Source organism: Castor canadensis, chromosome 4, assembly GCF_047511655.1.
Source record: "Castor canadensis chromosome 4, mCasCan1.hap1v2, whole genome shotgun sequence".
Classification (NCBI taxonomy): Eukaryota; Metazoa; Chordata; class Mammalia; order Rodentia; family Castoridae; genus Castor; species Castor canadensis.
In genome coordinates this window covers 27,052,135-27,065,358 of record NC_133389.1, presented here as the reverse complement: position 1 = coordinate 27,065,358, position 13,224 = coordinate 27,052,135, and the positions used below count along the sequence as shown (strand labels likewise).

The following is a 13,224-nucleotide window of genomic DNA, read 5'->3' as shown; positions in this document are numbered from 1 at the left end:
GCAGGATTGTGAACTGTTTGCCTGGGCTCGCCTTGAACTGCCGTCCTCCTGATCTCACCTTTCCAAGTAGCAAGGATTATAAGCATGAGGCCACAGCTCATAATTTACATTTGGCTTCGAAATACAAATTTTTTCAGTGAGAAACTTCCAAATCATATATTTCCCAAGCCAATATTAAAGTAAGAAAATTCCTTAACTACCAACCAAAAAAATCATCAAAAGTGATCACACAACTGAAGTCAAATTTTGTTCATTCAACTGCCTTTCCTAGAATGTGGCTTAGTTCAAAATTATATGGCTGCCTTTACATTTTAATCTACCCAAGCAAATAGCTACACTTTGTAGGAAAATATCATCTCCTACAAAGAGATTACTCATATAATCCTTTGAGTCATATACTGTGAAATAATGGATCCATAATTATTTCAATTTGATACATTGTTTAAAAAGAAAAGTTTTATGAAGATTTAGGAAGAGAACTATGCAAAATGTCTTTGTGACTATAGAATGCTAAAAACTATAAATCTATTTTAATGCTCTTGACTAAATATTAAATTTTTAAGACAATGAAAAAAAAGAGCACAGAACCATTAAAAGTGATCTCAGAAATAATCTCATAAATCATGCATCCCAACCAACCTTCACATTCAACAGAGAGTTTGGAAAATTAAAATTAAAGGAGCCTCTTTTTTTTTCTTTTTTTGAGACAGAGTCTTAATTATGCATAGTCAAAGTTGTCCTGTAACTCACTATGTAGCCTACACAGCCTCAAACTTGAAATCCTCCTGCCTCTGCCTCCCAAGTGCTGGGATTATATGAATATCCCACCACGCCTGGCTAAGGGAACTTCTTATGACATGCTGCTAACTAACTAGAAACAGACTCAAAATTTAAAGTTCAAGTGTTTTGGCACCTAGCATACTAATGACACCACATATAATATGAGGCTTCCCTTTGATACAACACATAACTAAAAGAAAAACTAAAAACTATATACAAATCTATGTTTATGTTTTTAAAAAACTGTCAAGTATTATCATTGTTTTGAAGAAGTTAATAAACTTATATTATCTCCCTCTAAAAATCTAAAAATTTCTAATCATATTAAAATACTGAAAAATGCTAGCTTTTAAGTACTTCTGTCAGTAAAATTATCAAAAAAAGAAAGACAGATTAATTACGCCTTTCTGTGGAACACAAAAACCCATTCCTGTGTATTCTTCAAAGGTCATAGATGAGCTGTATTCATCTGAATCAGTGTGGGTACTGGATGGTAGTTATCCTAAAGAACCAATGTTGGTACAACATTCTAGGCAGGTTGCTCAGCACAAAAGTCAAGAGTATAAGTGATCACAAAAGTATTTAAATTCATAAAACAAGTCAGAGGAAGGCAAATCTAGAAAATCTGATTCACAGATAAATTCTTTAAATCAACAGAACAAGTTGGTTTTTAACGAGAAGTTGGCAAGCCCATTACCTAGTAAGGTATAGCACTGTGCTGCCTGTCCTAACCCACTGATGTTGCTACTTGAGTGTGGAGAGCACATCACAGCCAGGACTTGCACTCTAATTAAGAAGAAAGGATACTGCTGGTTTAGTAAGAAAAGAGCACCTGTGCAGACTGAGGACTACCCAAGTGTCACTGATTTTTATTTTTCCTTCAGAATAAAAGTTCTACTGTTATCTCACATGACCAAGATCCCCACACTAACCAAGGGGAGAACCAGATGTGCTCTGTACGTCTCCGTCTTCGGGTCTGAGTCCCGTGAAATAGAAATGACAACTTACCGTGAGATAGGAAAGGGCTTTTCTTTACTCCCAGTCAACACTCAAGTTTGTGCCACTTCAGAGTTCGTTACAAAACCCTTCCAAAATGTACCAGTTTATCACTGAACAAACAAAGCACAGAGTATAATGGAGAAACTACATTTAGTTAGTCATATAAAACCCTAACTATTAAACACTCTAAATTAGAAAGGTTCTTCTTAGAACACAGCAACAAAAAGTTTCCAAAGGCTCAATTTTTTTTTTTATTGTTGCAGTGGGTGGGGATAAAGGCTCATTTTTTTTTTTTACTGTATAGCCAGAACTCATGCAATATGCATATTTATATGTAAACATTCTTCTTAGAAGTGATGTTTCGAAGGTAAATAATCCAATATTTGCATCTATTGAACATACATGACTGCACAGAATGGAGAGATTAGTATTTTAATTGCTTTCAGTATTTCACATTTAGCCAGCTGTATAGATCCAATGCAACTGTTAATGGCAACAGCCAAGTGAGCAGAATTCCTTATACCTGATTAGACAAAATGATACAGGACTTACTTGCTACTCCTGATGCCAGTCCATACAGCAGTCCTCCCCCATCTGATTGCTGGGGGAAAACATGGGCTCCTGGAGGAGGTGGCTTTTCTTGTCTGATAAAGTTATACAATAAGGTTTTCACAAGTTTGCTGGTATACGGAAGACTACACAAAAAGAAAAAGAAATCAAACTCATATTTATAGCACTCACTTAATTCTGTGTAATGACATGGAAACAATCAGTCATTAATTCTGTCTCTAAGAAATCTAGCACTGTCACATAATAGTCAAAACCATGCACATTGAGATCAGTTTTGAGGCTTAATTATGACTTTGCCTCTTACCACGCCAGAAGACCTTGGTGAAATCATTAAAACTCATAAGTGTCTGTTACCTTATTTGTAATGTATAGCACATTGTGCATAATACAGTGCCTGGCACTTGAAGGAAGGTAGTAATGTAGAATCAGCAGGGAAAAGAATTTTTAAAAATAATTTTAAAAACCAAACTTTTTAAGTATGAAACTACTCAAGTTATTCTCTTGGTGATAAACCAATTCCTGTAATCTATAATTTTTTTTTACCAATTCATGAATGGACTATTGAACTTTCTAGAATATGGCTTCCAAGATGAACCACAAAAACCAGTGAAAGAACAAAATGTAGTTTAAATAGTTGGCACCACAGTGACACTTGCAAAAGCCCAATAACTTATAAAATAAGAATACTAACAGTCTCTTTGTCTAAGGAAAATGCAACTTCAATACTTTTAGCACTACTGAATGAAATTCACAGTCTTAAAGGTGCTCAAAGCCTTAAAATGCCAAGCACTTCCTCAGAGCAAGGTCATTCTGGCTATCACTGACAGAGAAGGGTTTAGATAGAAATCTTCCATCTCCAAAGCCCAGGCCCTTTCCCACTTTTCAGTGATTTTCAAATATGTTTTGCTATAGTTCAAATACGGTTTGCCTCCTCTGCAATTCATATTAGAGATTAATACCATTGTGAGGTACTAAGAGGGTAGAAATTTAATCTCACTAAGGTATTTAATAGTGGGCCTTATGGTAGGTGATTAGGATTTTATAAGATCATGATGGAACCCCATGATTGAATCCTGTGTCTTTACAAGAAAAGACACAGAGACTAGAAGAGACACATGTATGCTCCCTGTGTCTTGTGATGTGATGCTCTGTAATACCTCAGGACTCTACCAGCAAGGTCATGAATAGATGTGGTCTTTCAGTCTTGGTCCTATAGAACTATAAGCCAAAAATAAATCTCATCTCCTTATAACTTACCCAGTCTATAGCACTGTGTTCCAAAATGCTCAGGGGATTCTGTGAATGTGCCATGGGTATAAGAGAGGTAGTAAGAAGGACATTGAGAACACAAAGCTCCTCACCACCTGTAACTTTAATCAACACTACTTTTTATTTCAAGTTTTGTGAAGATTATATCAGTAGAATTTAGGATGGCAGTGGGAGTATGTGTTTATTAAATATTTATCTAATGCAATTCCAACCTCTGCTAAAGAGCAGAGCCCCACAGTCCAACACATGTCAGCACATCATGAGCACACATAAATGAGCACACACTTCATTGAGCTTGTTAACTCAATGAAGTAGGAACAGTCAGTGAAGAAGCTGCTGAGACAGCCCAAGTATGTGGTAACAGGGCATAGGTAACAGCACAGTCAGTCCTTCATATCCTTGAGTCCCACATCCTCACAACCACTGTTTCAATCAATCACAAATTAAAAATATTCAGGGAGAAATTACATCTGTATTCAACATGTACAGACTTTATTTCTTGTCATAATTTCCTAAACAATACATTATTTATACAGCATTTACCTTGTATTGGGTATTATAAGTCATTTGAAGATGATTTAATGTATACAAGAGGACGTTCCTACCTGATAGGCATTTTATATAAAGGGACTTGAGCATCAAGAATTTAGTTATCTTGGAGCCAATCTCTGGCAGAGACTGAGGGACAATTGTAGTTTTGAAGGGACTTGTCAGAAAGGGGAAATAACAAGAACAATATGAATAAACAAACAATGAGATGATGACTAATTAAGACACAGAAAATGTAGAAAAAAAATACTTCAAAATTTCAATTCTACAAAGCAACTACTAGTTGGCAGACAAGAAGGACAGGGAGGATGGATAGTTTGCACAAGAAACAGAATTTGGTCCCTTATGTGTTGAATATGAAATAATGATAGAATAACAGGAGAACACATCTGGTTAGAGATACACACAACACTCAGGTAAAAGAAAAGACTAGAAACAATAGATACACAATTAAAAAAAATTTTTTTTAATGGAAACATACCATGGACCTTGCATCAAATACTTGTGACTTATGCTCTGTCGTAAAACTTCCTTGTGGAAGAGTTGGCAGGAAAGGAAAACCACCATTGTTGATATAGCTTCCACTGATATTTCATATGTAATATCTCTGAAGCAATGGGGGGGAACAAAATAATGATCAGTTTGGAAAATTAAAACACTGGTCTTTTCTACATTAAAAACATTTCAACAGCATAATGAAAGATATATAGATGGGGAGAATTTGATCTAAGTATATTATATGCATGCATGTAAATATCACGAAATCCCTTTGTACAATTAACATATGTTAACAAAAAGTTTTAAATAAACACAATAAAAACATTTTCAGATTATTAAAAACTACTACTATTTTTAACATAAAAATTAAGTCAAGACAAAATAATGAGCCCTTTCCCAGTCATTAGTTCTTATATTTGGATCTGGTATCTCATTGTTTTTCTACTTTCCGGTTCCACCTTATCTCTCCTTGTCAGTTCCCACCAAAGGATATCTACAGTGCATCATGGAACAGTTTGTAGCAATGTTCTGCTCTGAAGACTCACTCTAGATTTCTACCTTCATCCCTATTTAGTACTAGGAGAAGAAAACAGTGCCTTTGGAGCTGAGAATCTATTTACCGTTAGAACCCCAGATCTTTCATCTCTAATGCGTGCTTTCTCGAGGCCAAAACTGCATATTCACCATGACAGTAACAGTAAGCAAGTTATTCCTGTTTTATTAAACATATTTCTGTGTAGCAAGGACTGCCCTGGCCTCCCAAGGTAATTAACTGCCTATGGAAGCAAATCTTAGATCGATAAAAAGCAAACATTTCAGTTAAGTAGGGAGAAAAAACTGGAATAAGTGTACCAAAAAATCTTGAGTAACTACAAAGCTTTGAACAGGATTATTACAGAAACCAGGAAAGCAAAAATCTCAATGATACAGCAAAAAAAGTGCCTCTGAAAGAATATCAAAATACTTTTAGAAATCTGAACCACTCATGGAAAGCTCAAATAAAAGTACTTAGCACTTATTTAAATAAAGGCTCATTAAATAATATAAATGTGACTTAACTCTAGGACTTGGCAAGCTGAAATTCAACCCGATAATTTAAGGAGTTATCAATGATATAAATATGTTTTTAAAACAAAGTATAAAAAACAAAAGAAGCCCATGCAACTGTCTATTGTGTGATACATAAATTTCACAAGTCAGAAATCTAACTTTTAAAGTACATTAGAACAATTCTCTTTCTTGAAATTTCCATCAGTACTGCTGTAAATATTAACCATATAAAAAGCAATTCTTGTGTTTATTCTAATTTCCTGAACTAAAAGATGTTTCATACCATGTTATGATTCATTAACGATAATGTGAATGCTCAGAAAAAAATTTACATCCCAATAATCACTAATTCCTATGGTTCAGGGCTGTGTGGGATGCATACACTCTACTGTCAGCTGGCTAGGCTTTTTAGCTGGATCAGAGTTTAAAGTCAAATCCTGAAATAACAAATAGCTTGCCACTGAACACAGCCTAGCTAAGAGATAGTAGGTGACTAACACCAATACATTTGCAAATGCAATCAGTCACTGAATCAAAAATACTCATGCAGTGCTTTACAAACTAACATCTTACTCTACATCACAGATCTAGAAACAAATCGTTTTAGTTTGTTTAAACTAAAAACTATGACTAATAATAACTACTAGTCCTTAAATAGAGTCATTCTCCTTTGTAATTAATTGGACCAAATAAAATCACATGTGAAAAACAAGGGAAAATGTTAATCTTGGATCATCCTCTCTGACCATGGAATTCCATAACTCTGTAATAGTAAAGAGCAGAGGGTTTCAGGATGTGAGATAGAGAAAGCTTACAGTACATAAGAATACTGAATCAACATGACATTAAGTTTTATACCAAGCTAAAACTTTACTCCCAAGATTCTAAAGTGGAACTAAGTGTGCTTCCATAGGTCCAGAGACACAATTCTACCCAACTGTTTATCACACTGTTGTTCAGCTCATATATCACTCATCAAATGTTTACAAAGAACTTATTCTTACTACGTGTGGATATGCATTATATTACATATCAGAAGCAAATACATCAACAAATAGATAAGGCTTCTTCCTTCATAGAGTTTACAGTTTAATAAAGAAGAGAGAAATGAGATAGTTCCTCCAAAAAGAACCATAAAGAAAAATCGAAAAGAAAAAGAAAAAGTATGACAGGAGACTCTGATTTTAACTATGAGATAAAAAGAAAACTTTTCTTTTAAAAGTGACATTTGAATTAGGAAAAAAAGTATGAGAGACAGGGCTGGACGTGTGGCTCAAGTGGTTGAGCGTCATCTTAGCAAGCATGAAGCCCCAAGTTCAAATGACAGTCCCATCAAAAGAGAAAAAGAATAGACAGTAGAGGATTGAATGTTGTAAAACATGCAGTCAGTCACGAACAATATCTCAGAAAAGTAATACCAGTAAGTTACAGACTGGGGGCTAAAAGTGAAAGAGAAGACTAACCAAGAAAGACTAAGGGTTCTAGATTTAGAACTCAGATGGAGATGGCATCAACATAAATCAAGGGAAACAAAAAAATCACTACATATATACTCAACGCTCATTATTCACAATCTGTATTTGTGACTTCACTTATTAGAAAAAATGGATTTGTAACTCCAAAATCAGTGTTGTAGCAGTTTTGCAAACTGAACTGCTCTTTACAATATTCTAACTTGCACCAATGAAATCCTAGACAAAAGTTCAGACAAAAAATAGCTAAAAATTCCAAATGAATTCGCAGAAAGATGAAAAAGTATGCTATGATAAAGATAACAAAATAAAAATAAGATCAATATTTTTCTTCTGTCACTACAAAACATGAGATAACAATTGCATAGCAAAGCTTCACATAAAATTGCCCAGAAAAATGATGTCTGGGATCTTTTTGAAAATAATCCGAGAGGTAAAGGGAGGGTGGCTGTAGAAACAAGAGTAGCCCAAGTTGATAACTTTAAATTGAATGATAAGCATATGGGGTTTGATTACTCTCTCTACATTTATATACTTGAAATTTTGCATAAAGTTTAGAAACACAAAATTTTAAAACTGACCACTTATGAAGTGACTATAGACCACAAATTTGGTAAAGATAGGGGCTTCTCTTCTAATCCGAGTCTACCATAATTCCCAGTAGTTAACAACTACGAGCTGAAATGAATGAATCATTGAAAACAGGTAACAAATCTAACTTGCTGAAGTTGTCTGTTTTGAGAAGCTCAATTTGTCCTATCCACACTACATTAGTTTTATATCACTGTCATTAACAAACTTCACAAAGTTAGCAATTTTTAACAATGCAAGTTTATTATCAAACAGTACTACTGGTCAGAAGTCCAGTACTAGTCACACAGGGCCCAATTCAAGGTGATGGCAAGCTGCGCTCAATTCTGGAGGTTTGAAGAATCCATTTCCTGCACCTCTGGATGGTTGGCAAGACTCAGTTTCCTGTGGCTGTAGGACCCAAGCCCCCATATCTTGCTGGCTATAAACTGAGAGTACCAGCTTCCAGAGTCACTACATTCTTTGACTCATGGATCTCTTCCTTCATTTCTGAACCTAGTGATGGCTTTGAATAACCTCTCATGTCACATCTCTCTGACCCACTCTTCTGCTTTCCTTAGCTACCCCTTAAGGTCTCACTGAGCTTAACTTTAGTCACATCTACATCATGGCACTGGCAAGTAAGGCATTTTACTCATATACCAGTGATTAGAGCATGCACATTTTACAGTGAGCAGGGAACATTACTCTGCCCATGACTAGCACCCAGTAAGAATCAGATTTAAGTGGGGTGGGGGCAGGGGGGAGAAACGACCCAAGCCTTGTATGCACATATGAATAATAAAAGAAAAAAAGATAAAAAAAAATTTGCATTTCCTTTATTGCTAGAGATGGTGAGCATTTTCTCATGTGTTTTTTGGCCATTTGAACTTCTTCTTTGGAGAAAGTTCTGTTTAGTTCACATGCCCATTTCTTTATTGGTTCATTAGTTTTTGGAGAATTTAATTTTTTAAGTTCCCTATATATTCAGGTTATCAGTCTTTTGTCTGATGTGTAGCTGGCAAATATTTTCTCCCACTCTGTGGGTATTCTCTTCAGTTTAGAGACCATTTCTTTTGATGAACAGAAGCTTTTTAGCTTTATGAAGTCCCATTTACCTATGGTATCTCTTAGTTGCTGTGCTGCTAGGGTTCCGTTGAGAAAGTTCTTACCTATACCTACTAACTCCAGAGTATTTCCTATGCTTTCCTGTATCAACTTTAGAGTTTGTGGTCTGATATTAAGATCCTTGATCCATTTTGAGTTAATATTGGTATAGGGTGACATACATGGATCTAGTTTCAGTTTTTTGCAGACTGCTAACCAGTTTTCCCAGCAGTTTCTGTTGAAGAGGCTGCTTTTTCTCCATCATATATTTTTAGCACCTCTGTCAAAGACAAGTTGATTATAGTTGTGTGGCTTCATATCTGGGTCCTCTATTATGTTCCACTGGTCTTCATGTCTGTTTTTGTGCCAGCACCATGTTGGTTTTATTGTTATTGCTTTGTAATATAGTATGAAGTCAGGTACCGTGATACCTCCAGCATTGTTCTTTTGACTGAGTATTGCCTTGGCTATTCATGGTCTCTTGTGTTTCCATATAAATTTCACAGTAGATTTTTCAATCTCTTTAATGAATATCATTGGAATTTTGATGGGAATTGCATTAAACATGTAGATTACTTTTGGGAGTATCAACATTTTTACTATGTTGATTCTACCAATTCATGAGCATGGGAGATCTCTCCACTTTCTATTGTCTTCCTCAATCTCTTTCTTCAGAAGTTTATAGTTTTCCTTGTAGAGGTCGTTCACATCTTTTGTTAGGTTTACACCTAGGTATTTGATTTTTTTGGAGGCTATTGTAAATGGAATTGTTTTCATATATTCTTTTTCCATTTGCTCATTATTAGTGTATAGAGATGCTAATGATTTTTCTATATTGATTTTATATCCTGCTACCTTGCTATAGGTATTGATGGTGTCTAGAAGCTTCTGAGTAGAGTTTTTTAGGTCTTTAAGGTATAGAATCATGTCGTCTGCAAATAGGGATATTTTGACAGTTTCTTTACCTATTTGTATTCCTTTTATTCCTTCTTCTTGCCTAATTGTTCTGGCTAGGAATTCCAGTACTATGTTGAATAGGAGTGGAGATAGTGGGCATCATTGTTTAGTTCCTGATTTTAGAGGGAATGGTTTCAGTTTTTCTCCGTTAAGTATAATGCTGGCTGTAGGTTTGTCATATATAGCTTTTATAATGTTGAGGTACTTTCCTTCTATTCCTAGTTTTCTTAGAGCTTTTATCATGAAATGGTGTTAGACCTTATCAAAGGCTTTTTCTGCATCTATTGAGATGATCAAGTGGTTTTTGTCTTTGCTTCTGTTAATGTGGTTTATTACGTTTATTGATTTTCGTATGTTGAACCACCCCTGCATTCCTGGGATGAAGCCTACTGGGTCGTGGTGAATGATCTTTTTGATGTGTTGTTGAATTTGGTTTGCCATTATCTTATTGAGGATTTTTGCATCAGTGTTCATTAAGGAGATTGGTGACAGGCCAACTTTAGATATACTAAGCATGTGCCCACCTCAGGGCCTTCATCTGCCTTCTCCCTGTTTAGAATGCTCTCTCATCAGATAGACAGCAGTAGGACTCTGTCTTTGATTTTTTTTGGTTTGTATTTAAATGTCCACTTCACAAGAAGCACACCCTTACAGTGGTATCTAATATACTACCACATTACTGACTTTTCACTGACCTATTATATCTTAACATTATATTATAATCTCAGTTTTTTATTGTCTATCCTATTCCACAGGTAGAATTTATTATTTATAGATTATTATAAGCAACTTACTATTATTTATCATTCAGTTTTATTCAGTATTGTATCCCTAGCACCTAAAACAGGGGCTAACAGGTAATCATGTATTTGTGTACTGTGCTCACAGGTACAGAGAAAAATTAACATTATTTTGGTTTACCAAAACAAAAAGAATTTTGTGCACAAATTTTACATGACAAAAATATGTGAAACTCCAAACTTCCAAACACTATTTCATAAAATTTCACTATACTCCTGGGGCCACAGCAAAAATAATTATGCAACATTTGTTTGGAGCAAGGCTTAGGCAAAGCAGCCCATGCCCTTACTTCATCCATTTTCTATCGTAAACAGTACTGAAGATGATGGATGGTTTTCAAAACTCAGCTTTAAAATGAGGAAGCCAAATTTGAGTTCTACCCATCCGGAAAGGAAATGATATAAACGGAAATATTTCTGAAACAGTCATTAAAGAAATACAACTTTAAGACACACATAAATAAAATACAGTCAATTACTCTTTCCTAGCTATCACAGTGAGTCTTCTCTCACATTTCCCAAGGCTGTATGATGGCTCCAGCTTCCCCATCTGCACCTGAACTGCTGGGATAACTCAGCTTCATCATTCAAGAACTACTTTACCTCGTCCAGAAAACTCACCTTGACCCACCAAGCAGGTTAACGGTGTCCTAGAATGTATACTCTGAATACCATTTCAGAATGCTTTTTATACTCTCTGTCTAGTCCACACCATACAAGACAAAAAAGATTCGTTGAATAAAAACATTCAACTGATGGTAGAAAATACATGAAATGTAAGAAAACACAGCTTATATGATACATTAACTTAAAGAACCATGTAATAGTTAAAGAAAACACAGGGGTTAGGGTTACTTCCATTTCCAGCAGCAATGGACAGGAAATTCAGAAGAACATGCTAGCGAAGTCATCAAAAATCCTTAGGGGGGCCAGGTGCTGGTGACTCACACCTGTAATCCTAGCTCCTCAGGAAGCAGAGATTAGGAGGATCACAGTTTGAAACCAGCTCAGGCAAACAGTTCATGAGACCATATCTCAAAAACACCCATCACAAAAAAGGGCTGGCAGAGTGGAAGGTAAAGGCCCTGAGTTCAAGGTCCAATACCACAAAAAAAAAAATTCCTTAAGGGGAAGTAAGAAGAGTACTTTCTAAGAGCACCAAAGACCTAACAAAATATTAAATGATTCTAAGGACAAGATTCAAGACACCAAGAAAAATCTAAAGCGCTCAGTATGACATCTGGAACTGCCTGGCCCAGTAAATGTTTACTGATTCAGAAGTGGCTAAGAATCTGAGAGTGCCTTTGACAGGATTGAGGATCTAGAGGACAAAAGCTGGGGTCCAAGTGTACAGGGCCTTCAAATTCACCCCATATAAAGGTACTCTTAACTTGGGGGTAAAGGAGATTAGTAAATCAACTCTCATTAGCTACCACCCATCTTCTAGTTGTCTGAGTGGCCAGAAAACTTCAGCCCTGAAATGAAATGAAAATGAGTGAATCCAAGGCACTCAGCAGAAACAAGAGAAAAACCTCTCTGAAGAAAGATAAAACCATCCTAACCACCAATTTATTTGACTTTATAAAAAGTAAGAAACAGTCATAAATAAGCACATAAAGAGACACAGTTACATAGACAAGAACCACCACATACCCACAACACAAACAAGCGAACACCTTCCAATAAGAGTAACTATCAACCACAAAGTACAATTACTATATACAAGAGAAAAAAGCCAAAGTTCTCAAATAAAAAGTTTCTTGAAGACCTAAAAACTTACAAAGTAATAAAACAGACCTAAAAAAATTAAACTCTAAAAAACATTTTGAGAACTGGAAAATAATCATAGTTAAACATAAGTTTTTAGTTGATTTTTTAAAAAATAAAAAATAAGAAAGAAAAGCTCAGATTAAAGCAGCTAAGAGATTTAGAGACAAGGGTACGAAAATCACAAGAATAATAAAGTTTTGAAAGTATAGACAATAACAGTGAGGGGATTTGGGTTGTTTGCAGTTTGGAGCTATTATAAACAAAACTTTATAAATTTTGCACATGTGATGTGCAGAGATATAATTTCATTTCTCTTGGATAAGACTTGAAAATAACATTGTAGGATGAGAGGAAAGATGATATTTGACTTGATATGAAATTATTAAGCCTTTTCTCAAAGTACTTATACCACTTTACACTCCAACAGCAATATTTTAATACTAAATTTTAAATTTTAGTGCAGTTTATCCCATCCAATCTACACATTCATAGCCTCCCCCAGCAGAGATCTGCATTTGTTACTATCAGTGAACCAGCATTGAAGCATCCTTATCTCCCAAAGTCCTTCTATGTTATGATTCCATCTTGGTGTACTGAACTCAGGGCTTCGTGTTCACAAAGTAGGTGCTCTACTGTTTGAGACAAACCTCTAGTCCATTCTGCTCTGGTTATTTTTGGAGATGGGGGGGAGTCTCTCAAACTGTTTCCCTGGGCTGTCTTTGGACAATGATCCTCCTGATCTCTGCCTCCTGAGTAGCTAGGATTTACAGGTGTGAGCCACCAGTGCCTGGCAGTGTTTTTTGATGAATCAAAGCTTTTACTGGGTTACTAAT

At 35.5% G+C, this 13,224-nt stretch overlaps 1 protein-coding gene across 3 annotated transcripts in view; it reads right to left on the bottom strand.

Annotated features, from left to right (window-relative positions):
• The window catches only part of Dym (dymeclin), a 383,552-nt gene that overhangs the window by 267,339 nt on the left and 102,989 nt on the right, over positions 1–13,224 (bottom strand). For all 3 annotated transcript variants that reach the window (XM_074069849.1, XM_074069851.1, XM_074069850.1), the window contains exons 7-8: positions 4,649–4,774; positions 2,332–2,474 (exon numbers count right to left, since the gene is read on the bottom strand). In XM_074069849.1, coding sequence (XP_073925950.1) covers positions 2,332–2,474; positions 4,649–4,774 — 269 coding nt within the window. The remainder of the gene's footprint in view (positions 1–2,331; positions 2,475–4,648; positions 4,775–13,224) is intronic.